Below are 27,266 nucleotides of genomic sequence, written 5' to 3'. Positions count from 1 at the left end.
CGCACGCACGCACGCACGCACGCACGCTCACAGTATGTGCCTCCTGGCCGTGCAGCCTTACGTTGGTTTTATTCACATTTCCAGATATTTCCCTTTGTTATCTACATGCACAAGATGTGCGCGCATGTGTGTCAACACCACTTTCTTTCTCAAAGGCCCCTTAATTGTCCACCGGGGTTGAGCCGGTGTTTCCACTGAAAATTGAAGTTATACTGAGTGAAAATGAGGAGTTGGCAATATAGGCTATATGTGTGTATATATATTCCAGAGTAAAGAACCTTTGTCTTTAATGGAGCACTATGAGTGCGGCTGAAGGCTGGAGATTGTCAGGTTGCATTATAATCATGAACTTGCGTCATCGTGAAATTGGTCATACAATATACTTTGATAGGTGTATATAGGAAGCATATTTGATGGGTATGTATAGATGAAAGAACAGGACTGGAACAAAAAAAAAAGATATATACTTTTCTTGTACTGAACTGGGAACCGAAGTGCATCCGTGTCACTATTCTACATGTTGATACGATATAAACAAAAAGCATGTAGCCTATACAAAAAAAAACTAAGAAGAGGCCTGGAATCGAACCTGCAGGGGAAACTGCCCCCAATTAACAATGGTTTTGATTGATTGATTGAAATCTTTATTAACAGTTTGCAGAATTACAGTACATTTCAAGCACAAACTCAATACAAAGACTGTTAACTGTGAGTGGACGACCCAATTAAGCCTTACACTTGTTTACAACAGGGTCCACATTAAAAAATTCAGCTTTTACAGAGGCCAGTTTCGAATTGCAGCCATCCGTAGGTGCCCTTTGAGAGCAGTTTTGAAGGAGCCAAGGGATTCACATGTCTTAATGACTGTTGGTAGGGCGTTACACATTTTGGTCGCATAGGAGCGAAAAGAATTTAGTCCCTTGTTGCTTTAACTCATGGTGGAAATGCAAGCCGGTTTGCACGGTTCGGTGAATGCGCCATGAGTTCCGAGGGTCTAGAACGGAAACAGAACCAAAATTATTTGAGTGGAAAGGGGGGGGGGGGGGGCTGCCAAAGTGGGGTTCAGTGACCCCCAGGGGTCCTTAATTGCGGGGGTTTCGGCGGGTCCCTGGCTAAAATGAGGAACAATTATCGCCGGGGGCCTTTTATAGCCCTCATCCCTAAACTTGTTTGCCCAATTTTCATTATTTTGAAACACATTTTAAAACACTTCAAATAGCCGAACTAATACACCTATACATGTTGTGAGCTTGTAGATCGGCTATAAACTATTTCAAAAATGTTTTTCAAAAAAGCAAATAAAAGCACATAAACAAACACAGAGGTACGACTTGTCACCATCATTTTGCTTTGTTCATTTGAAGTTTAATAATGGGAACATTATATGAATATATACATTGCATTGCTGTTTTCCCTTTAGGCTTTGTAAACCAAAATTAAACATGATAAAGAAATGCAATTAATTTTGTACTTGTAAAATGTGTTACGACATATAGCTATAATCTACAAGCTCCAATGCGACTCGTTGGGAGCTTGCATAGATCTTGAACCAAATGGACCACTAATATGGTATAGGGTCTAATATACCTCTGATTGCTGCATATACAGTTAGTACAGTTACGGGTCCATTTGGTTCCATTTGTATACACACTCTCAGAATTAAACGGTCGCTCGTTGTGCAAACCAGGCCCAAGCCATAATTCCCCTCCAAAAAAAGTATGCAAATCAGCTCCCCTCAAGGCATTTACATATATAGGCTTACATCTGCTCACTGCGAGGAGGGAGGGGAGGGGGGGGGGGTGCTGGGGGAGGGGCAAGGATGCATTTAATTGATTACCCACTTTGAAGCATGGGGGGGAGGGGTGGATGTGCCCCCCCCCCCCCCCCCCCCCACACACACACACACACACACACACACGCCTCCGCGCCATCTGCCTTTAGGGGTCAACACCCCCTCACCATCCACAAAGCCCCCCCCCACTCCTCTGCCCCCTCTACAGGTCAGATACACCCCCCCCCCCCCACACACACAAACACACACACACACACACACACACACACACACACACACAGAGCAAAGCACACCATATGTGCACGTATACACACAGCTCCAAACTGCTGTTTATAAACAAGAAAACACACAAACAAATAAATAAAAGGTTTGTTTCGTTAACTATTCATTTAAAAAAAGATCAATTAATAAAAAATAGCAGATGCATAGCAGATAGCAGGTGCATAGACGCAAGCTACTGTATATAGTAGCTACTATTGTACTACTAGTATAGTAGTATACTATATAATACTACTACTAATATATTTCGTTATTTTATTACATTTCATATTTTATACACGTGCCAGAAATAAGCGATCTGCAAGCTCACAATGTCACAAAGGGGTGTTTTGGAGCTCATCACCCTCCTCCCCTCCACAATGTGTTGCATCGTCACAGTGCGCAATTTGAGCTCAGGCTGCACCCACACACACACACACACACACACACACACACACACACTATAGATAGGCTATGCTAAATCGATTACATCGATTACAATTAATTCATCAAATCTGGGGAAGAAAATAATTATGTTCCAAAAATGTCAAAAATACAGAAAATAATTTGCCTAAAAATAGACCATCCACATAGTTCACAACACGTGAGCTTGTGGGTCGTATTTTGTCGGTGAAGAGGCTTGGCTTAGAGCCAAACAAGAGCAGCCTGAGCCAAACTTTGGTTTAAGCCTTAGTTTAGGCCTATATATAGTTTTAAATTAATTCAACATAGGAATACAACATTTAACGTGAAATGAAATGTATGAAAATGTCTAAACAGTAATACAATGTCATTAAATACAGTAGGGGGTCCGTCCCTCATTCAACTCCGTGTCTCCAGCAAGGGGTCATCGACTGCTTGACCTGACAAACCTATATGACCTGTTCCATATGTCCTTTCTTTGTCTTATGTTGCCCCCTTGTGGTCGGCATACACTATAGCAAGGATTCCAATAGATGTTTCTGCCTTGTGTCACCTGCAGTGGCATACAGGAGGTGGAAAGTAACTAGGCTACAGTACATGTACCCACATCAGTTTGAGGTACATTTACTTTACTAAAGTATTTTATTTTCAATCTTCTTTTTCCCTTCGTATGCTTGTTGTATACAATGGGAGTCACATGGTTTGACACAACATTTGTGTTGTATGAGGGGGTGGGGGGGCAGTCGAAACACAGCCGAAAGCCATACAACAGCTTGTAGTCCAAAATGTATTAAACCATGTGACTTCCATTGGAAATGCATTGGGGCGGCCATGACACTTACATCTTGCTTACATCTAGCATGCATCAATGTTGTATGCTAGATCGAAAAGGTGTGAGTGAGGCCTACTTCACATTTCTCCTATACTCGGCTACATCTCACTGGCAAAGAATGTACTTTTTACTTCACTACAATTACTTGACAGCATTAGTTACTTTGAAGTTTTAGATGATAAATTAGTGGACACTATATAGATTAGGGAGTGGGACACTATAGAGTTCAAGTGGCTACATTAAATTGTGATTTTAGATTGGAGTTGAATTTGGTGACAGTGAATTGGAATATTGACATACACTACTATAGCTTTCAGTATATAGAAGACAGCAAGTGTTCCCTAACATGTGCATTCAGCCATATTTCCAGAGCTAAGCAACATAGTTTGAGATACAGTCACACACACACACACACACACACACACACACATTTCTGGTCCATTTCATTTATAGCACATGACTCAGATACAAAAGGACAATTCAATGAATACATTTTTAAATCATTTATTAAATTATCCAACTAAAAGGTACCAGGACAGGAGTTGGAGATGGGGGTTTGAAATTAATTAGCATTGAAACGGATACATTCCATGAGAATCTGATGTCTTGACATCGAAGAGTTTAACCACTTAAACCCCTCTTAAGAGTAACTGGACATACGTTATACAACTGTACTTTGGCCACTGATTCCGTCTGCTGTCTGCACCGAATCTTTGACAAAATAGCCGATCTATACCAGCTCAAAATGCGTTGCAAACGACACAATGTGAGCTTGTAGATCTGCCGTTTTCTTTGGCTAGTGCTTCCTCCAGATTGTGGACGCTGGGGTTCAAGTGGTTTAATGTGTCAGTATCAAAGCCTTCAGTTCAGCAATAGTCACGATCAAAGATGATGAATCACTTGGCAAGTATTTTCTTTTGCAAATTCGTAACATTCTCCAAAACCAGTGTTTTGTTAAACACCTAATGACCAACGACTAACAGTCCTTATAAGCGTTAATTCGAATATGGTTTCCAGTATTTTCAGGGAAGTAGGAACTACTTAGAACTTGCTCGAGATGTGGAGAAACACAGTAAACTGTACTGTGTATCTCACCAAGGCCTGTAGAAACGATTCGCTTTTTTTTTAACGAACCTTTCTAAAATATTAAATTAAATTTACGACAGAATATGCTTTGGAAAACTGTCATCAGTAATGATTGAGCTACTGTATTGTATGTATGCCACAAATTAGTATATACAGTTGGGTAATGAGCTAAACACACAGTCAGTCACCTTCCCGGGATATTGTGCCATTTCATAATATATCGTCGCCGTCAGGCAGAAACCTTGTATCTCCTAATTTTTTTTTCTTTTTTCCATGAATATATTCTTTAATGTATACTTTGTTGTCAGAGGTTGTCGCAAAAGTAGCAAAAATAGCCAATCTACAAGATCACAATGTAGCACATTGTGAGATTGTAGATCTGAACATCTGAACACAACAAAAAAAAAACTACTTTTATCCATTGGAAGTTTCAAACACGGATTCATTTTTCCAATTCTTGAAAATCGACAGCCACAATATATTGGAACTGACTTCAGGGTCAATGCAACCTTCCGGTGCAACAAAAAGGAGAATATACACGACAGTCAATTCACAAACAAGTGCACACAATTTCAACAGTCAACTGAAATTTTGACATCCCCGCGAAGTCGTGAAAATCACAAATTAATTTATGATTTGAACGATGTCACAGAATCAGCAAATGAGGCCCAATGCCCACATAAGCCAAGTAAAATATTGCATTCCATTTACGGTCATATAATATTCCAAACGTGCAGTACCCTAAGCTCATTTCGGACATGCCCACTTTCCCCCCCGCTAATGATAACCTTGAGATGGTCAGGATCAAAACAATGAGCTCATACAGTATACCACTGTGCCATGTGTGACTAAATAAAAGCAGTACCCTGCATCTTTACGATGCCAGTAAGGGTACAACGGCCCTCCAATAAGCAGGGAGTACATGAAGCAACAACAAAAGTCAGTAGTCAGTGGATTGTAGTTGTACTGTGCAACAGGACATTTGACCATTGTGCCTGACTCACACGTGCACAACAGATTGATGTATAGCTGATGCATGAGACTTATTGACTGATGCAAGCTCGCAATGCATTTCCAATGGGAGTCACATTGTTTGACACGACATTTGTGTTGTATGAGGGGGGGGGCGCAGTCAAAACACAGCCGAAAGCCGTACAAAAAACATGTCGTGTCAAACCATGTGACTTCCATTGGAAATGCATTGGGAGCTTGCATCAGTAAACAAGTAAGTCTCATACATCTAGCATGCATCAATGTTGTATGCTAGATCGAAAGGTGCGAGTCAGGCCTAGGGCCGCGGGCGAGAGACTGTGCTGAAGGAACAGGGACAACGGGGTAATAGACATAATAGACAACGGTTTTTGTTCCCATAGGATCACCAAAGGGACCCACAGACTGGAATGCACTCCATTCTGGCATCATTCCACCTCCAAGTCTAGCAGATTGGCTATTTTCTTTTTTTTAAAGTTGGTAAAATAAAGTTGTCGTTTTGCATACATACCGGTATACATCTCTATTTTCTGTCTATACCAAACAATTAGAACGATAGAGTTGCCATTTGTGGCTAATAGGTGACAGGTGTTCTCAAATGTTCTTCAAATTCATTAGAATTATGTTGCACTTTTTGACAACGTATGGGTCAAAACATAATGTGGTGTAGGACTCTTCACAAATTGGGATTATAACACCGTACCCAAAAAAACGGTATCGGCTCAATCCGCTAAATAAGTTTAGGAAAAAAGGAAAGAAAAGATTAGGAGAAAGGGGGGGGAAAAGCTGTTCCGTACCACAACAGGAACCAGAAACAAGTGTGTGTGTCACCTGCACACTGCACACGTCCCTTAACTCACAGCGTCTCAATGTGGGAGTGGGGACTACCCATGGGGGGGGGGGGGGGGGGGCTTACAGGTCTGTAACGCATTGAGGATTTTACAGTGTAGTTAAGTTCAGTGATTCTCAACCCATTTAATTTCCAGGATTTTCCCCAATTGATTTTACTTTACCATTTTTGAGTGGTGCAACCACTCCTATAACCAGCAATGTCCGTGTTCACCCGCCTGTGTGTCTGAGCACCAGTATATGACTATTAGTACCAGTAGGGGCGCTGTGCCAGAAACAGAGAGAGAGAGATAGTGCTGCTCTGTTGCCTGCTAATGAGAGAGAGAGGAGGAGGGGAGGGGGGAAATGGGAGTTGCAACACTCAGTTCACACGGGTGTGATTTCTTATTCTAAAGTGTTCATGTGACTCTGAGAGTTGTACAAAGTGTACAGTTTTGAGTATAAAATGCTTCCCAAAAGGCAGGGACGACCCCGGGTGGGCCCTGGCGGACCCCTGACGTTTAATAAGAACCGAGAGCCTTTAATTATCAACGACGACGTGATCAGAGCTCGTCATGGCGCATGGGCTCCTGGCTGGGCTGGATGAAGACGCCCTCCATGGCGCGCCACCAGTTGTGCTGGTTGGCGGCGGGCATGGCGTGCACCTCGCGCTGCCCGCGGATGGGGTGGCCGTACTGCTCGCCTGTCACGCTCAGGAACACGTCGGTGCCGGGGTGCTTGAAGCGCACCGTGTCGTCGCGCTCCCAGTGCGACCCGTCGCACTGCACCGTCCACACGTCCAGGTCGTCGCCCTCGCCGTTCTCCCCGAAGGCGCTCACCTCCTGCCGCCACCGGAGGGGAGCAAAGAGCAGGGATGTCACAGCCATGACATTTGTTTGTGTCTTGAATCAATAATCACAATTAAGGATTTAACTATAGCAAGTAAAAACAACTATAGCAAGTAAAAACTGTCAACATTGTTGACAGTTTAAAAAAAAAGAAAGGGTTAAACAAATGGGAGAAGAGAAGACCAAGCGATCGTGGAAAAATCGATAAATTAAGAATAGAATACACCTACGAGTTGAGGCACACTGGCCTTCCTCAGGGAGACTGGGCTAAGCCTAAAGATTTAACTACCGTACATAGCATCCCTAGTCAGGGGGCAACATCTACAGAGAACAGCAGACCAAAAAGCGCAACATGCTCACCACAACGCATCATGTTGCGACGCAAAAGCTTGTAGATCGGCTTGTTTTCGGCTAAGAGATTTGGTGTGGAGAAAATAAATTGACCAAGTACAGAGCCAACTCGGATGGAATCAGCTGCACGTCTCTTCACCGGTACCAAAAGGTATGACCACATCAGCCTGTTCCGTTTTAGAATGTATTTGAAACTACATACTACTACTACTATGTTTTTAAATCTCTGAATGGGCTGGCTCTTCCACATTTTGCTGATATCATACACCGCCACACTCAAGTTTAGAGCTCAGCTGACCAGCTGCTATTGCTCATCCTGAGATCTAGTGTGACGGGCTGATGGATATGTTTGGGATCCGGAACCAGACGAACCAGACAAACCGAATCCAACATTGAAGAATGGGTTCCACTTCCATCACATTAGGAACAGTTTCTGGAACCGGTTTATCACACCGTCAGAGCTGGTATGTGGACATCTGCGCTAGACAATTACAATACCCGTGGTTGTCAAACTTTCAAGGACCAGCATAACTCTGAGAGTGAACAAAATGGAACCCTTATGAGTCTATTTGTACACTCTCAGAGTTACAGAGATTCATAATCGACCCAGTGTCCCTGGATCTCACTTTGAGAAGCACTACAATACTGTGTATGCAATACTAACTACACGTTTGATTGACTTTGTGTTCGTCAAAAATGATAGATTATTTTAAAGGAATCGAAAACCTGGTGAATCGTAATCGAATTGAATTGTGAGGGCAGTGCCAATGCACATCTCTAGTGGAATAGCCTACCCCTCTATATTAGATGGGCCCAGTCCATAGAGGCGTTTTAAAACTCCACTCAAGTCTCACTTTTTCTCTCAACGGCCAACATAGTTTCATAGGTTTGTTAGACATTAACAACATTAACTAACCCTAACCCTCAGGTTTCATTGCCTTTAAGTAAGAGAGACTTCTTCCAGCATTGCTTCTCTCACCTGGTTGTTGGAGAGCGGCGAGCTGAAGTGGTGTGTGTGGAGGTTGCGTCCCGTCTTCATGTGCGTGATGCGGATGGCCTGGCCACACTTGATGGCCACCCCGCGTTGGCACGGCCCGCTGGGCTGCCCCCGTATACGCCAGTAACTGTTGGCGTCATCGGCGTTCTCCACACCCGTCACCGACTGCTGTCCGCTGCCTTAAGGACAGACACAAGACACACACAAAAGGCTTGTTATATAGGGCATTTTATGGTTTGCACAATAAAACCCTCAGAAAGCCTTGCCGGCCCCAGTGGGCCCACCTAACATGGCAGCCGCTTCCACTGCCGTGTCAAGTGGTCAGATGGGTAGGCTGTGTGCATTTTCAGGGCATGTTCATTTTGAATGATCAATCGATTGATCGATTGCGTTCCACCGGCCCCGCCCGGATCAATGGAGTTAACATAGTATACTATACTAATATTAATGTTAAATTAGCATTAGCATTTTGGCCAATTATTTGGGGTCTGCTTAGCTTCGGACTGGAGACCACAGGCGTTTAGGGTCTGCTTGCAATAATACCCTTGCGGCCAACAGGTCAAGAGCCAATGGTGTTAAGTGACATTGTATTCAACTTGTGTAGGCTATATGAGCTCTCTCTTGATTGGATGGAATTGGTATTGTTGCATGTGACCTGAACACGTATTTCCTGTTTACTGAAGAGCTGGAGAGACATGGGAAATCACAGTTACTGAAAGAAAGAAATTAATAAAAACAACAGTCAAAAACACACTATACTCATGTGTTTAAAAGACTTCATTTGTAACTCTGGGTGTGCAAATGTATAGTATGTCATTCAATAACCCACGTACATCTGATCTAATAAGACAAAAAGCCTGGAGCCAGTTGAGCAACCGAGATTCTTTTGACCAAATGTCAGCCGATATGCTGCTCAGTGCTCACACACAAAAGGGCCAAGTCTTATACTCGTTGATGTTACAAACAAGCTGTAAGCTAAGAGCAGTGCAGTGACGGTCCTCAAAGTGAGTTCCCCACAGGGGTCCTTGGATGGGTTCCAGGGGGTCCCCAGCGAAATGAGGAACCACTTTAACCTCATTTTATACTATGAAAACAGCCGATCTGCAAGCTTGTGTCGCATCGTGATCTGTGAATGTTTAATCACCCACATCTTTTATGGGGGGTCCCTAATGGCATAACATCTTTATGATGTTTCATATCCACCATTGTCATGTCGTGAGCGACTTCCTCTCAATAACCTCCATGGAGGCATGATTCTTCTAACTATTCTTTGTCTATTTCTCAGGAATAGAACTGTGATGGAAGACTTTGAAATTGAAAACATAGAACACACACACACACACTTTCTCCAGTAGGCTACAGTAACCTGAGCAGCCGAGAAGGTACAGTACAGTATATGGTACAGTATAAGCATATGCCATAGATCGGATGCCAATTTATAATGTATAATTGTATATAGGCCTACTGCCAGATCAAAGCCAGTGGAAGCAAGCTGTGTATAACTTATAATTTAAAAAGAGTGATGTAGGCTGCACACTTACGGCATCAGAGCTATGTACCTGTCCTGAGCTAGGCTGCATTTAGTTGTAACTCGCAACCAAAGAAAGATAGCCGAGACTACTGCGACGCGTTGTGAACAGCTTGTAGTCAGAACGACTATTTTTGAAATTATGATACAAATCGCATAACATAGTTATGAAGTTTGTTATGAACATTACATGATGTATAATGTACCTGATCCATACTTGACGTCGTGAGAATGGAGCCTCACGTTGTGTCTGGTGTTGAGCAGCTTGACCAGAGAACCGCACGTCACGTAGTTCAAATCCGAGTTTGCGCAACAGCACTGTATCGAACACAACAGAAGAACCGATAATATCGACCTGATCAAAGCGAGGATCGATCCCATCCTGATCAAATCATAATCATCAATAACGCTACCGTGAGTGAGAGTGTGTGTCTGTGTGAGGATGAGAGGAGACGCTTTCAAACCTAACAGCTGACGTCGACCAATCACAGCTTGACATGTCCCAGGCGGAAGTGAAAAGCAACACTTGCTGCTCTGTCATTGGCTCGGAAGACGTTCGACGTCACGCATTTACCTACAGGAAACGCATAGATCATAGCAGTTTATATTAGCCTGGGCACTATTTCATTTCGGTATATGATCCGGGCTGGCTGGAGCCGGATGATATGCTTACGTCATGTTGTAGGCAATGGTTTGCTTAAAACCTTTACAGTCTATGGCTTAAAAGCAAACCATTGATTAAAAGTAATAAAAGCTCTCGTAAGCAATTTAATGTAGGTTACTTTGTTGATATAGAATAGTTTACATTTGATTTTAACACTGGTCAATTCAAATACATGCATTAATACAAGACACATTTATGCTGAGCTCATATTATTTGTTTGTTTTCTCAGACAATTGGGTAAACATGAAGAGCCTGAGTGTTCATTGTGGGCTGATGTTGACTTTTCTCTTGAGTCTCTCAGAGACTCTTGAGACTGAGCAGGTAAAGAAACATTCACTTAAGGTTTGCTGTTTTTTTTTTGTTAAAAAAGGGGGGAAATGGGTGTCCTCCTTCTATATTCTGAAAGTAGTCATTGCTGAGTGTTTTCTCAATAACAACTGTTCTTCCGTATACTCTATCTACATTATCGATTCTGACATATTGAAAATGCAGACCACATCCGCCTAAGATTCAATGTCTAACATAAAAATAAAATGCAACATTTTGCTGATTATACAGCTAAGAATACAAAGGGCATATTATATTCCTTAATCAAATTATGTTTTTTTTGACCAATTTAGATTCAGGCAATGCCATCTTGTCTGTCACTATGGTTACATCACATGCAAAAGCATGTTAATTCTTAACAGCGATGAATCGATTAACGATTTATCCCTAATTGCAAGCATTTGTTTTGCAAAGTAACTAAATTATGACTCGTAAATTCAATCATTTGGCAGTTTCCCAGGCCAGAACAACCTAAAAACAAATATTCCATGATATGCATTGATGAATTCTTGTAGCTACCCCCGGCCATGCATTTATTTCACATGCATGCAGTTATAGGCTACACGTCATTATTCATAATAGATGCATAATAGATCTCCTAGCTCTAGGATAAAATAGTAAACCCCTTGCCTGTGGAGGGCAGCATTGCACATGTCAGTGTACAGCCTGCCTGGCGTAAAACCGGAAACCAAACAAAACAGAAACAGAAGAAGACAACTGTCATGGCGGCCCTTTCGACGTTGTTGTTAGTTAACTAGACGGTATTCTCTCTATCATACTACAAATAAGAATACATTTGTAATAGTAATAATACACGTGTCGCCTAAAGAGAAAAGTGGTTTTATTTCAGGTCTTTAAATGAACATGTTTTTATTTGAGGTTTAGTTAATTAGTTGACCATGAGGACTGTGTTGATGGTCGCCGAGAAGCCATCCTTGGCTCAGTCCATCGCCAAGATCCTCTCCAAAGGTTAGTAAGACTTATAACAAAATAGCAGATCTACTGTGAGCTTGTAGATCTGCTATTTTCAACAGATGAGTCAATGTACGTGGAATTTACATAGGGATTTGGGGTTTTCCCCCCCAAGTGTCTCACAAAACACCACAGTTTTCGAAAGAAATAGAATATTATTTATGTCACCAGAAACATGGACAATATATTATATAATATGAAACAAAAAGCATTTCCAAATCGTCTACTAATGTGTCAGTCTTTCAGGGAGGGCTCATTGTCAAAGTGTCACAAAACAAACATTTTACAGGTGCAGAAAGTGATATTATTTTAAAATAAGTATTAACTATTTATTTTGGTAGTAATCACTGCTAGAGTGGTGGCTTCAGTCTAGCGGCAAAATACCCCTGTTACTAAACTGGAAATATCACTTGCACACCCTTTAACAAAAGCATACACCAGTGACAATTTAATGTGAAATGTCTTTATTTGCTTAATCTAATTAGTTAGATTTTGGCAAACAAATAATGGCTGACCTGTTTAAAGTGATGCTGTTCTTTCATCCACACCCATTCCACAACCATGCATTTAGAGCTGAACAATTAATTTAAAAAAATCTTGACAAAACAAAAAACGACCAACCAAAATAGCCATATGAACTACTGCAATTTCCAATCCAAATCACAGAGGCTGCAATTAATTATATGAAAGAGAGGTTATAGGTATTTTAGTGTTTTTAAGTCTGTGGTTCTCAACCTGTGGGTCGGTTACCCCCAGCGGGGGTCAGCACATGATTTTGGGGGAGTCCCCAGATGACAGTGAAGTGACAATTTTAAATGGTTGAGAACCGTAATATTTTAGCCGGGGAGCCACAGGCCCAACAGCTCAAGGAATAGGGTTTAACCTGTGAGGTCATGCCGTACTTTTTATTTGTGTTTTATCTATTCACTTGGTCATAATATGGTCCACAGAATGAGAGGCCTGCTTTGCCCAAAATATCGCAGAAAAAAAGTTACGGCCATTTTTGTATACCACATAGACAACCAATATTAGGCAACATTTTCCAAATAGCATCATGCTTTACGTAGCATGATGTGACAATTGTGACATGTCAAACTAGGGGGTTTTCATGATTCTGAATCCATTCCAAGGATTAGTTTTGCACAGGCTGTGGCCTAAATTCGGCCATAGCCACTTTAGGCCAAGGAGTGTTTTTCGTGCAAAACTAATGCAAGGGCCTGTACGTCCTCGATAGCGTTTTCTATGGTGTGGTATAATACGACAATGGTCATAACCTTTTTTCCGCGATGTTTCAGTCAGAGCAGTCCTCTCATTCTAAGTGAATAGAAAAAAACACAAATAAAAAGTACGGCATGACATCACAGGTCCTGTCCAATTTTGGGTGACTGGCTATTTGGTCCATGATGACACTCCCAATTTCCGGATATTAACATAACCTGTTTGGATCAATATAGTCGATTGTAAAATTGTTGATTTGATGTTCTATAAGATTTATTTATTTATTTAACATTAAGTTAGGTTATTCGTTCTAAATGTCGGTTTCGATGCATTTCTGGTTTCATGGCCCAGTCCTCGGGATTATAGACCCTCATTAACGACGTTGTGTTCTCTCGGTGCGGTGCGCTATTGTCCTCAGCTCTGCAGCCGGGAGGTGGCGCAGATGCAGGCTATGTTGATGGTCTCGAACTCCAGCGAGTAGGTGGTCCTGGGGAAGCACTCTGGGTTCTTCTTGAGCACGGGCAGCCGCAGGGCGATGGGGACGCTCTCCAGGCTGGTGACGCTGTCCAGAGCGCCCCGGCACGAGTGGCTGCTGTGGCACACGGCCTCGTGGATGATCTGAGGCACTCGGTTCAAGTTGACGTTCTCCCTGTTGCGAAGAGAGTTGATTTAGTCAACTAAAATGTATTTTTGGCGGGCCTTGATGGTTGATTTTAGACTTGGTTGCATGCTGAAAATAGCCTGTCTACTGGAGCCTAGTTCTACTGGAACACTTTTCCACTAGTCCCTCTGCTATTTTTGAAGAATCGTCAAAATATGTGCAAATCTTTGAATATATTGTTCAGTGAATGTTTTTAACTCATATCTTTGCTTCAGGGAGGTCCCCTGAAACAACATATTTTCAGATGGAGGGTCGGCGCCTCGGCGGCCGAATACAGATAATTGTTGGGCTCCTTGACGTTTGAGAACCACTGATATAGGAAACATAGGTTTTCCCAGAAAACTGTCAGGATTTAGAAGACATTTTGTAAAATCCCGTCTCGGGTCTAAAACACTGCTTAAAGGGATATTTCCTTTTCCCTTTTGAAAAGCATGAGGACCCCCTGGAAGACGGAGGAGACTAAAGAATCAAAAATAATATTACAAATAAATGAAAACAGTAAATGAAAGAGCACGCCCCCTCACGTATTAAAAAGACAATATCAGTCACCAGAAAAAAAATACGTTTTTGATTAATCTATCTTGGTTAAAATGGAGTTTGAAGTTACAATAGTTTGTATAGGAAGGGTTCGTATAGGAAGGCAGCTAACATTAATCTAAATACTGAATCGAGCAACTTAACCCATTCTGACCTGAGATCAGATTCATACGAGGTTTCCACTGGACACACACTGGTCTGATTAATCCATTCTGACCTGAGATCAGATTCTAGAAAAATGTCAGTCGTTCTTCGATTTTTCAAAAATAGCAGACCTACAAGCTCGTATCGCGCCACTCGGTGGCGCGATATAAGCTTGTAGATCTGCTATTTTTCAATAGCTAAAGCATAACATGATGCCAACACCAAAATGGGTGCCCGGTCAGAATGGGTTAAAAACTGTCTGGGGGGGGGTGTTCATATAAGACCGAGTAGACAATGAAATGACAATGAAATATCCCTTTATAGCGTGGCCAAGCGCGCAGCTGCACTACTCACTCGTATCGCCAGGTGGCGACGCTGCGCTCGTTGATGCGGCTGGGCAGGTCCACCAGCTGGCTGTAGTAGTCCTGGAAGCTGCCGGTGCAGAATGACTCGTCCACGCACTGGCTGGACAGTGGGACGGACACGCAGTGGTACGCGCTCAGCACGCACAGCACCAGGACACGCAGCAGCTGTGTGAGGACGGTTGGAGGAAAGACATGAAATGGTTTACTTGCAGTAAAAGAAAATATTAACACTGGCAGCAAATTTAGAAACACTCTGTTACTACAAGATAAAAGTCTGGCGATCGACATTTTGACTTGAGTAAAAGTACGAACGTAGTCGCACCGGTATTTGGCATTAATATACACTTAAAAGTACCGAAAGTAAAAGTACTTATTATACAGAATACGTTATCATTATGTCAAAAACGTATATCATAGTAGGCTAACGGTAAGTGTTGTGCATGGGTTTTTAGATTGTCTATGTTCGAATGGCCAAAGTTCAGATAGGGCTGAAGTGGTTAATGTATGTTTTTGTAATACTAATCGCATTCTAATCTAAAAGTAAAGAAAAGGTTTTCAAATAATTGCAGTGAGTGGAGTACATTTTCCTCTGGAGTAGAAGAAAAAGTATTGAAAATCGGAAATTACTCCGAGAGAGAGAGAGCGAGAGAGAGAGAGAGACAACCATTGCCCTAATGTTCTCCTACCTGGAGTTGTTCCATGATAGTTGGGGTGCTGGAGTCGATCTGTATCTGTAATTCTGTACCGATGGTCCCTGTGGAGCTGTATTTATTGCTTTGTGGTCTGAATAGGAGACTCACCGCTGCCCACTGGAAGTGGCATGGGCTATTGTGGGGGGGGGGGGGGGGGGGGGCATCAGACGATAAGCTGTATGTGTGTGGCAGGGGTCGGTCATTGGGTGGTGCGTCACAATTGGTCACTTTTCCATTAGCGCTCATCCTTGAGAGTATAGCATCTCATTAAGCAATCATTTGCATTTAAACCCAGGTAAGCAATACAATGCAAACGAGCTCGTTTGGCCTTGGCGGGTAGCAGAGTGTCCGCCCTGAGATCGGGGGGGTCAGGGTTAACGGGGTTCCATCCCCCGGCCCCCCCGCCGGCCGAGTCACACCGACGGCCTGGAGACATACAGTACATAAACGTAGGTGCCGGCATGCCCGCATTGCCCACTGGGGCAGTATGTCAATGCCGCCCCCATATTATTGAAGCACTCCACTGCAAGAAAGACTGTATGCCTGAGATGAGTCGTATACAAGGTTTTCTAGTGTAGTGCAAGAGCTGTCTGGGGGGTGTTAGTACAGAGCCTAGTACAGAGCCCTGGGGGACTGGTGTATATATAGGGTTGTCAAAAATGTAATGACCTTTTTCTTATTTCTTTTTTGGTATTCAGACAGCCAACAATGAGTAAAACGGGGGGGGAAAAAGTGTCACAGAGACAAATTCTCTTTGGGGAGCGTTTTACACATTGCTGGCTCATTGAAATTAAAGGCTCATTACAATGTTTTGACATTATTGTTTATAGCAGCTTTATGTGATGCACAAGGCTGTGACGCTCAAGGCTGTCTGGATAAGACTGAGGAAAAGTTTTTTTTTCCCCCAGGCCATTAGGATCTTAAATGATGACATGGGCCTTGGGACACGACAGCACCCACGCACTTGAGCGTGGAGAGGGGGCAGTTGAGTGCACGAGCAGTGCACGTACGTCGTACGCACATATGACCCGCCCCCCCCCCCCTTCACATGGACATGACATTAATTCATGAATGGATTTACACAGTGACATGACACAAATACCACTATGGACATTATTATTGTTGTTATTTATTATAGTCTTGTTGTTTTAGGGTTGGAAGTGTTTTAAATGGTAGATTTTTTTTAGCTTTTAGTCCTCTTGTCCTGTTTTACTGCTCACTTCTGTGGGGCTGACACACAGACTGGTGACTGTGGGGCTGTACGTTTCACTGCATTTTAAAGAAAAGAAAAGGTGTGTATCTAAAGATGTGACAAATAAAGATTGATTGCAAGTCCTCCACAGACTGGGTCAAAGAATGACACCTGTCCTAGTACGTATCAAATGGGTTAATGTTGCCGCTTCTGTACCAAGTATACTCTGCATGTTTGACTCTTTGCACCTAAAGTTGTACAGTACGGTACGGTACAAATATGATACAAAAATATGATACAACTTTATTGTCAGTTTGCACTCAAATTTGTTTTGTGTCCATGACGTCACCGTTCAAGATACAGACAAGACATAGACACAGTATATTACAAAATGATACACATTACAGGACAACAATCACAGAACGGAACAAGAACACGTCCTCTGGTTTAACGATTTTGGTTTAAACGCGTGGTGTACAAAAGAGTTCTTCAGTCGGTTTTTCTTATACTTATGTTTGTATCCTAATAGTAGTATGATAAATGTTGATTTATCAAATCGGCATCAAATCAATATGTTGACTGAATATCAAATAAAATATCGTGGGGGCTTCTTGACATTGAGAACCACTGCTATAGCAATGTGCGTTTTATTTTTCATTTATTATTAGGCATGTAACGATACACTCAACTCACGATACGATACGTATCACGATATGAGGTTCACGATACGACTTTTCACGATATTTTCAACACAATGATTTTCCTGACAAATTACCAATTTTTTTTTAATGATTTATCTCCCCCCCCCCCCCCCAAAGCTTTTTTCACAATTTGTATTTAACTACATTGCAAAGATAATTGCCTTCCTCGATGTATTGATGAGCATCAATAACGTAACCTGACGCTGCCAGATGAGGGCGGTATTGCGGAAACATATTCCCCAACACAACACTCATCTGGGATCTCTGACAGAGTTGAGCCCTGAGTCAGATCTGCTTCGCACCGAACCAATCAGCGTGAGCTAAAGGCGGGATGCGGATGTGACGGTATATAGACACGTCGATATGATTGGTTGTGTTTGCACGCCCACACGGTGATAGACAGACGCTCCCATCCAATCATCTACCATGTATCTTGAAAAAAAGGAACAGCCCCGTCATCGAATTTGCTTCCGCGATCCCAGATCCAAATAAGCTGTGAAACAAATTTGTGTAGCAAGCTTTTTGGATCTGGCAGCGTCAGGTTATCAATAACGACTATCACCTGGGCAGTGGGCACAGTCAGAGACACATATACAGCTCCCCTCTCCAGGCCTCTACTGTCTCATTTCTCTCCAAAATCATGTGAATATGATGGAATATGATTACAGCTGATAATTCTTATCACACACTACTAGCCCCCCCTTAAAAAAAAAGATAATTTGTTTTTTATTTTTGAAAATCGATTTTTAGTCCTAATGGGTTGAGCTGACTTGCCCTTTCAAGCACCATTAATAATAATAATAATAATAAACTTTATTTGTATAGCACCTTTCATACATAAATGTAGCGCAAAGTGCTTCACAGGGCAAAAATAGAATACAATAAAACATAAGTAGTTAAAATGATAAAACAATGGCAAAGAACAAAATTGAATATAAGAACATAAAATAAATAAAAATAAATAAAAACAAACAAATAAAATAATAATAAAAACACCACATGCAGCAAATCAGTCAGGGCAGGGTGGGAACGTGCAAATTAAAACTCAATTAAAAGCAATGTTGTAGAAGTTGACCGTCCTCTTGTCGTCTCTCACCACAGGAAGCTGTACCAGTCGCAAAGGGCTGAACGGCGCGTGCTCCGTGCACGACTACACCGGCACCTTCAACGGCCAAACCGTGCGCTTCAAGATGACGTCCGTCTGTGGACACGTCATGAGCCTGGACTTTATTGGTTGGTACTATAAATCCCTCCTTATTTGCCTCCTCGTTTACTTGTTCGTGCCATCTGCTGTTCTTTGAAGAATCTCGAAAGTGAGAGAACTATTGATTTAGAAGGCATCGGACTCCTAATGGGTCAAAGTAGGGGCTGGTAAATATAATATACGTTATATTGATGTCGTGATATGAGACTAGATGTTGTCTGGTAGTTTGTTAGCTCTGGTCCATAGCGTTGGTACTTTCAACATCCTGCGCACGCGAGAAAGACTGCAACTTGAGGGTCCAATGGAGGTCTTCCCGAAGAGCTTTTTAATACTCTTCATTTGTTCAATATCTTTTTTTAACCAACACACAGACAAAAGTAAAGGGTGTTCGATAGCATTGATTTATATTTTAGACGGGAACCCCTTTTGGTGTTAGCATTATGTTATGCTTTAGCTATTGAAAAATAGCAGATCTACAAGCTCTACGAGCCTGTAGGTCTGCTTTTTTTGAAAAATCGAAGAACGACTGACACAGATCACAGAAACATAGTTTTTTCACAAAACTGTCAGGATGTAGAAGACATTTTTTTTATCTGATCTCGGGTCAGAATGGGTTAAAACCTAAAAAAAAAATGGAGTTAGGTGGTTTCCTCCCGACAGCAACTTGTGTGTTCATACGGTGGTCATTGTGTCACTCCAGGGAAGTACAACAACTGGGACAAGGTGGACCCAGCTGAGCTGTTCAGCACAGCCCCCACCGAGAAGAAGGAGGCCAATCCCAAACTCAACATGGTTCGGTTCCTCCAGGTATGGCGTTCATTCATTGTGTTTTTTCCTTTTTTGAGTGGCGCAACCACTCCAAGGAACAGCAATGTCCGTGTTCGCCTATGTGTTGGTTAACCTATGTGACGTTAATGAGCACCAGTATGAGTACCAGTAGGGGGCGCTGTTGTGCCAGAGAGAGAGAGAGAGAGAGAGACAGTGCTGCAATGTTGCCTGCTAATGAGCAGGTGTGATTTTTTTATTACATTCTTTCGCTGCATTCCCAGATTGTGTTTAATTCGTCATGAAAAGTTTGTTCATTATGCATAACATTAACATAACATTAATTCTTTCATTATGTCTATTGTCTAACTATTTCTAGACCAGTGGTTCCCAAACTTTCTTTTGCACGAGACCCAAAAGTGTGTCTCCCTGGGACCAAAACTAGTGAAAATAGCAGATCTACAAGCTATACAGGCTATTTTGTTTATTTTGTATTGTTTGACCCAAACATGGGTTCCCCGGGTCTAACATGAACGTAAAATGAAGCCTGTCAGTCCTTGAATTGTAAATCGCCATCTTTCTAGATCCGTTTTGGTCCAGCTGTCCATTGGCTGGCCCAGACAACGAGGCGGGACTTCCCCCCCTTCTTCTTAGTTGGTTTTTATTTTGACTCGAGTGGGTGGGGATTCTGGGGAATCCCGATCATAGACTGTAACGGTAGCCACGCCCCTCAGAACATACGCGACTTTATGGTCATTTTTTTCATAAATGGGACCATAATTTTCCAAAAATAATATTATGACATTAGAAATGAGACTTTAAACTAGTGACTGGAAGCAGAAAGTATTCATGACCATGTTTATTAAGGTAATACAGTCTAGGTGAAGTTGGGCCCAACTTGGGGCTATGGGTTTTTTTGGGCCCAATGACAGCGCCACAACAGGCCATTATAGGAAATCGGGATTTCCTTTAGTGGCTTCACAAAATATCTGTCTGACTGCCCCCCCCCCCCCCCCCCCCTGGTCCCGACCCATTGTTTGTGTCCGCTAGAAATGTATTTCTGTCTTTGCACTCATTGTGTTCGACAGTACAGCTCTAGGAGTACGGTTATTGTTTAATTTCTAAATGTCAATGAATCAACGAGGAACAATTTGAATAGATTGTGTTTTACAATCGACCAGAGTGACTAACAACTTAAGACCCTAAAATATAGTTGATTTACAACTTTCGTCTTGCACAAATACCAAGCTTGTAGATGGGCTATTCTTCTTATTTCTATCATACAAAAAGGGGAAATAATTGTATTTCTTATTTATTTCAAAAATAAACAAGAAACATTTATATTATCAATTAAATCTTTTAGTTTGATGAACGGTACCCTAGAGAGTAGTGTTTTTTTTTTACATGTGTGATGTTGTGTTCTACAGGTTGAAGCTAAAGGATGTGACTATGTGGTCCTGTGGTTGGACTGTGACAAAGAGGGAGAGAACATCTGTTTTGAGGTGAGCCATTGGTTGTCTTAAGAATGTTATGGTTTAAAAGTTAAAGGTATATTCAGTGATTTCACTTAATTCAAATATCACTTATTTTTTTGTTTTGTTGTGATAATCCTCCCTACTATAGAGTGTGCTGACCATATAAGGAGTTCCTCCCTGTCCCCAGTTAACCCCTGGGGGTCGTTTTTGGCTCTCTATCCTGATTGGATGAAAGGCTTAGGTCCCAGCCAAAAACGAAACCCAAGGTTTTTTGAGTGAAATCACTGAATATACCTTTAAAACAGCTGTGATTGTGTGACTCTTCCGTTTTTTCCTGCACCAATAATTTGATGACCGGGTCATCGGTCAATAGGAGACTCATAGGTCGCCTTCACACCAGAAAGCTTTAGTGCAATTAAAACGAATCCTGCTGCACATTGTCGGAACTCGGAGAGTGTGCTTCGATTGGCAGGTGTGACTAGGCCTCATTCGAATCCTAATGTGCATCAAAGAACCGCATTCTACTCCGCCAGAAAACGGGGGTTTCGGCTTTGCTTCTAATCGCATTTGATTTCGGTTCGGTGCAGGTGGGAATGCAATCCGCAGAAAATAAAGGAAATGAAGCTAAACACAGTTGGAGACGGAGAAGGGATATTCATTTTACGCAGCGCAAAGATGTCCCGTTTAACCGTGGATAGATGTGGGCAAATAAGGAGACTGAAGCCCTCATTCAAATATGAGGACAAGTACATTAATCAATTGCTTAAGGAAACACATAAAAAAACACTGTAGTGTACAGAATATTCAGTCCGTCTGTGCGTAAACATGGAGTGTTGTCACTGCTGTCACTGTGTGGGGAGGGAGTGGGAACTTTCTTCATGTCGATAAACTTGTATGTATAAACGGAGGTCGGATTCATTTTGTGCTGTTGTCTGCGCTGTGCCTCCACATGCCCAGAAGAACAGTGCGTACACACACGCACGCACGCACGGTCGCTCCTGAACCTTTCCCCGTCAAGGACCCCTCAAATGATATTCTGTAGGCGTGTATCTGGCCGTGAGACCCCGTCAGAAATTATTGGTGACAGGGCCCCCCCCCCCATACAAGATTAGTGTTAGTAGAACTAGCCCTTACCCGTTGTGAGACGGGCGCAGTAACCCCCCCCCCCCTTGTGGCCACGGGGGGTACTGCATTTTCGCTTTTTTAATTCACTAATAAATTCATTATTAATCATTAATGTGTCAAATCGAAAAAAAGGGCTTTGTTAAGACCTCCATATTATTATGGTCAATGCCTGTGTGAAAAGTGGGAGTGATTGAGGGAAGGCAGTGAGGAGCTACGGCAGGCACAGTGACAGACAGACACACACACTCAGACATTGACTGAATTATAGTATGATGATATGACGATGATGATGATAGTAGAATATTTCAAAAAAATATATAAAAAAACTATTTCACACAAAAATAAATGAATTGCCAATGTATATATTGTTAAAGTGAACTACCACTCATTTTCGACATTGAACTATTTAATTAATATACCAGTGTTCTTTAGGCTGCAGAGTACACCTTCCCCATGTCACTGATCACATGACATGTGACCCTATAGGCTCAACAGAAGGGGGGGGGGGGGGACTTTTTTTGTCGTATTATTTCCACACAACTCTAAGGTATATTAACCCATTTTGACCTGAGATCAGATTCTAAAAATGTCTTCTACATCCTGACAGTTTTCTGAAAAAGCTATGCTTCTATGTCAGTCGTTCAGTCGATTTTTCAAAAAATAGCAGACCTACAAGCTCGTAGCGCGCCACGAGCTATTTTTCAATAGCTAAAGCATAATATAATGCTAACACCAAAAGGGGTTCCCTTTTTAAAAGTGGTTAAACTGAAAATTATTTAGCCTCGGACCGACCCCCTTGGAACCCCATGGGGGACCCCACTTTGAGAACCACTGTGGTCTTACTCTTAAGTTACTCATTTCACCGTCTCCCAGGTCTTGGACGCCGTCCAGCCGGTTATGAACAAGCCGCACGGCGGCGAGAGAGCCGTGTACCGCGCCAAGTTCAGCTCCATCACCGACACGGACATCTGGGCCGCCATGAGCCACCTGGGGGAGCCCAACCACAACGAGGCGCTGTCGGTGGACGCACGCCAGGAGCTGGACCTGCGCATCGGCTGTGCCTTCACTCGGTAGGTCGAACACTGAGCTGTGAACCAATCGGCCGTGCCTTCACTCGGTAGGTCGAACACTGAGCTGTGAACCAATCGGCTGTGCCTTCACTCGGTAGGTCGAACACTGAGCTGTGAACCAATCGGCCGTGCCTTCACTCGGTAGGTCGAACACTGAGCTGTGAACCAATCGGCTGTGCCTTCACTCGGTAGGTCGAACACTGAGCTGTGAACCATCGGCCGTGCCTTCACTCGGTAGGTTGAACACTGAGCTGTGAACCAATCGGCTGTGCCTTCACTCGGTAGGTCGAACACTGAGCTGTGAACCATCGGCCGTGCCTTCACTCGGTAGGTCGAACACTGAGCTGTGAACCAATCGGCTGTGCCTTCACTCGGTAGGTTGAACACTGAGCTGGAACCACAGAGAAAACCTCCACTGACGAGGCTACCTGGTAACCGTTTTTTTTTTTGGGTACGGATCCCAATTATTTTTTTCATAAAGTACCGAATCAATTCTTAGAAATATGGGAAACCTTTTTATTATTATGATTTTTTTATCAGCTGCTATGCAATAGCTGCTGGTCTATGAATGACTATGAACAGACCTGCACGCCAGTGCGCATGCGTCGTCAAAATTCATTCTGCATTGTCAGTCAAGCTCCAGGAAGCGCTTCTGCGTACCAACAGCTGGGGCCGCCCAGAATGATTATTATGGCCAGAATACTAGTACATTCTGTGGCGAGAGCATTTCCCACTGACTGCCACTCAAAGTAGCTACTGGCCAATCACAGCACGTCTTGCACAAGTGCACCTGCCATTGTGGCCAATCACAGCGCGTCCTTACTCAAACGAGGGAGGATTCCATGCTGCTCGCTGCTGGGAGGAGGGCGCTTGACAGCAGGATAGGAGTTTATACTACTGAGGAAACCTGACACGAATGGTTTCGGCTTCTCCGTTTCAGATGTGGAGCAAACTAAAAAGTAAAAGTTGTAAAAGGGCATGCTTTGGATGCTTTGCACTCTTCCCATTCGCCGCTGTGCTTGTGTTTGTTTTCCGTTGTGCGATGCCGTCTCTCACAGCCTATAGGCACCGGGCCGGAGTACAAAGCATTGCGGACTGGCACTGCATGCTGCACAACATGAAGCTCATCAACATGACAACAGCGTGTCCCGACATACTGTCCCCTTATTATCGTAAAGTCGTGTAGTGTACACTGTTTATTTTGCACCGAGGAGTCTGTCTGACTCTGTGTTGACTGTACGTCGCCTCGGCTAAAAACAAAAGGGAAGCCTGACGTTTGCTTCGCCGCACGACGTGTCGTATGTTAAACAAATAGCTGATCTGCAAGCTCACAACGTGTCTCTTCCGCAACACACGTGAGCTAGTAGATCGGCTATTTAAATAAATAATATAAAAGTATCTAAATATTGCTTTGATGCTCATATTATCCTTGGGAAGTATTAAGAAGTTTGTATTAGAATATGCATATAGGGCTGGACCACACATAGCTGCAATTTCAGTTCATTTTTAATAATGGGATGAAGAGTTGAAATACTCTCCATTGACTAGTCCCCACTTATCCAATAGATATCGTTTTGCTACAAGTTATTCATGCATCCCTCTTTTATCCATCCGGCGAGACGGGTCGCCGCATTTTGGGAGAGCCAAGTAACTTCTCCAGGTGCTCCTCTGAGTACTAGACCAAAAAAAGTTGTGTGCAGCCCTGACTATGAAACTCACACGACCGGTTGCCAGGCCACTTATTTGCAGCCAGACTGTGCTTTGTTTTGGCCCACACAGATGCATGGGTGGTTTTTGGCGGTTGGTTAGCTTATTTCTGTTACGACAGTTGTCAACCAGGAGGGGGGGGAGAGAGATGCGGCAGGCAGCAGTAACAAGAAATCCCCACACGCAAACGTGAAGAACCAGATGACATTGCGTCGGTTGGACCCGCTGATGGGAGATGATTTAGATTTAAAAGGCGAACGGATGGAAGTGTGGATAAAAAAGCACGGTTGTGCGCAAACAACGACGACGACGGGGGTTCCAAAGCCGTTCCATATGGAAATGACCAACATTAGCTTCGCGTTAGCTGACGTGGTCACGTTAGCGTTTGCATATCACTACAGCACAGCAAAGCCTCCGGTGAACTTGTGAACGTTAATCTCTAGCGGTCTACTAGCCCCATATGGAACCTCTCCCTCTGCTATGTGGCGCTATATAGCCCATAGCCGGCGTATAGGGACTGGGGACTGACGTTCGACAACTTGAGAACCCATCGTCAAAAGTAAAGGAAAAACAGTTCCCTCTTTTCCTTTATTGACGGCGTCAACTCAACAGTCTGTCTCGAGTAGCCTCGATACCCAGGCTTTCATTTCGTCTAGTCTCGAGAGACTAGTTTCGATAAACTACGAGTTCAAAGACACACCAACACACTTGACCCAACCCTGTGGAATGCACTCCCCGTCCCCAGATAGCTCATTCCAGTTTCCACTGTTCTCATTAATAAAGGTTTTACGTTTTCTCATGCCCCCCCATCATGTAGCACATTTGAGTATTTATATATACCAGTGGTTCTCAACCTGTTTGAGGACTTTAAGACTTGCATCATACCTCAAAGGCTCAAAAAGAAAAAGACCATCACTGCATCAAAAGCAATCTGCAAACCATGCTAGACCAACTGGTCACACATTGGCCAGATTGTTAAATAATATAAGAAAGACGCATCAATTGTGAAACGAGCCAATCTACAAGTTCACAACAAGCTTGTAGATCTGCTATATTTTCATAATGCATGAATTATTGTTTTTTTAATAGCTGATCTATAAGCTCACAATGAGCCATGTAGCTCATTGCTCAGCATGAGCTTGTAGACTGCCTATTTATTTATTTACACCAGGGCAGTGGTTCTCAGACGAATCAGTTGGGCATGAAAACCAGGCTTACCGCTCCTGGTGGTGACGCATGGCTAAGTCTGATGTGTGCTCGTCTGTTGATGATTACGTTTGTTTGAAGTATGTCGATGCATAATAATCTGAATTCCAATTCGACTGCTTCACTCCCCCTCCGAGGAACTAATGACTTTAATGAGATCTCTGTCCATGTTTTGCTGTTCGTATCCGGTTCAGGTTCCAGACCAAGTATTTCCAGGGTAAATACGGTAACCTGGACTCCACGCTGATCTCATTTGGACCCTGCCAGACCCCGACGCTGGGCTTCTGCGTGGAGCGCCATGACAAGATCCAGTCCTTCAAGCCAGAGACCTACTGGATCCTGCAGGCAAAGGTAATCTTTTTGTTGTTGTTGTTGTTGTTGTAGACATCTGTCTTTCATAATGACCAGATACGCTCCTCAGGTGTTTTGTCTCAAACGTGGCTGCCGTAAAAAAGGCGAACTAGCGTAAGACCCACTGCGCATGCTCTGAGCTGCGCTCTGGGTGGTGTTATGTAATTTCCCACCTGTACCACAGTACCACTCATTCTAATATATATATAGATATAACAACTTCTGATTAAGGTAAGAACATGGTTAGTCCGGAATTCTCCTTTTAACCCATTCTGACCGGGCACCCCATTTTGGTGTTAGCATCATGTTATGCTTTACCTATTGAAAAATAGCAGATCTACAAGCTCATAGCGCGCCACCGAGTGGCGCGATACGAGCTTGTAGGTCTTCTATTTTGAAAAATCGAAGAACAACTGACATTTTTAGAATCTGATCTCAGGTCAGAATGGGTTAATCAACCAGTGTGTGTCCAGTGGAAACCTCGTATGAATCTGATCTCAGGTCAGAATGGGTTAAGGCGCAAAGGGACTGACGCGAGTGGAGGACACAAGGATGGACATTTCAGGTATTGGAATTTGCTTTCGTCGTCGGTGTGCCTTTCCTGTTGCATCAGAACTCCACACTGTCGCCCATCGAGGCTGTTAACCCATTCTGACCTGAGATCAGATTCATACCAGGTTTCCACTGGACACACACTGGTCTGATTAACCCATTCTGACCTGAGATCAGATTCTAAAAATGTCAGTCGTTCTTCGATTTTTCAAAAATAGCAGACCTACAAGCTCGTATCGCGCCACTCGGTGGCGCGATATGAGCTTGTAGATCTGCTATTTTTCAATAGCTAAAGCATAACATGATGCTAACACCAAAATGGGTGCCAGGTCAGAATGGGTTAATGTTCTTGGCCTGCTGAACGCCACTAGGCCAGCAGGGCGCGCTGATGGACAATATGCCTGT

General features: G+C 43.1%; 2 protein-coding genes across 2 annotated transcripts in view; one reads left to right on the top strand and one right to left on the bottom strand.

Moving 5' to 3' along the window:
• Positions 1-3,795: 3,795 nt before the first annotated feature.
• sdf2l1 (stromal cell-derived factor 2-like 1) lies at positions 3,796-10,390 on the bottom strand. Its single transcript, XM_080765082.1, has 3 exons — positions 10,140-10,390; positions 8,388-8,584; positions 3,796-7,051 (listed from the first exon to the last, which is right to left on the bottom strand). The coding sequence occupies exons 1-3, from the start codon at positions 10,312-10,314 to the stop codon at positions 6,773-6,775; spliced, it is 651 nt and encodes a 216-aa protein (XP_080621208.1). The 5' UTR covers positions 10,315-10,390; the 3' UTR covers positions 3,796-6,772.
• Positions 10,391-11,641: 1,251 nt separating this feature from the next.
• top3b (DNA topoisomerase III beta) overlaps positions 11,642-27,266 on the top strand; it is a 30,584-nt gene continuing 14,959 nt past the window's right edge. The window contains exons 1-6 of the mRNA XM_080764940.1: positions 11,642-11,893; positions 18,508-18,639; positions 19,311-19,417; positions 20,803-20,877; positions 22,849-23,045; positions 26,153-26,309. Coding sequence (XP_080621066.1) covers positions 11,824-11,893; positions 18,508-18,639; positions 19,311-19,417; positions 20,803-20,877; positions 22,849-23,045; positions 26,153-26,309 — 738 coding nt within the window. The 5' untranslated portion in view covers positions 11,642-11,823. The remainder of the gene's footprint in view (positions 11,894-18,507; positions 18,640-19,310; positions 19,418-20,802; positions 20,878-22,848; positions 23,046-26,152; positions 26,310-27,266) is intronic.

This window comes from Protomyctophum bolini (assembly GCF_963924005.1).
Source record: "Protomyctophum bolini genome assembly, chromosome: 6".
In the NCBI taxonomy this organism is placed as follows: Eukaryota; Metazoa; Chordata; class Actinopteri; order Myctophiformes; family Myctophidae; genus Protomyctophum; species Protomyctophum bolini.
The sequence above is the reverse complement of the archived record's forward strand: the minus strand, read 5'-3'. Positions and strand labels throughout refer to the sequence as shown.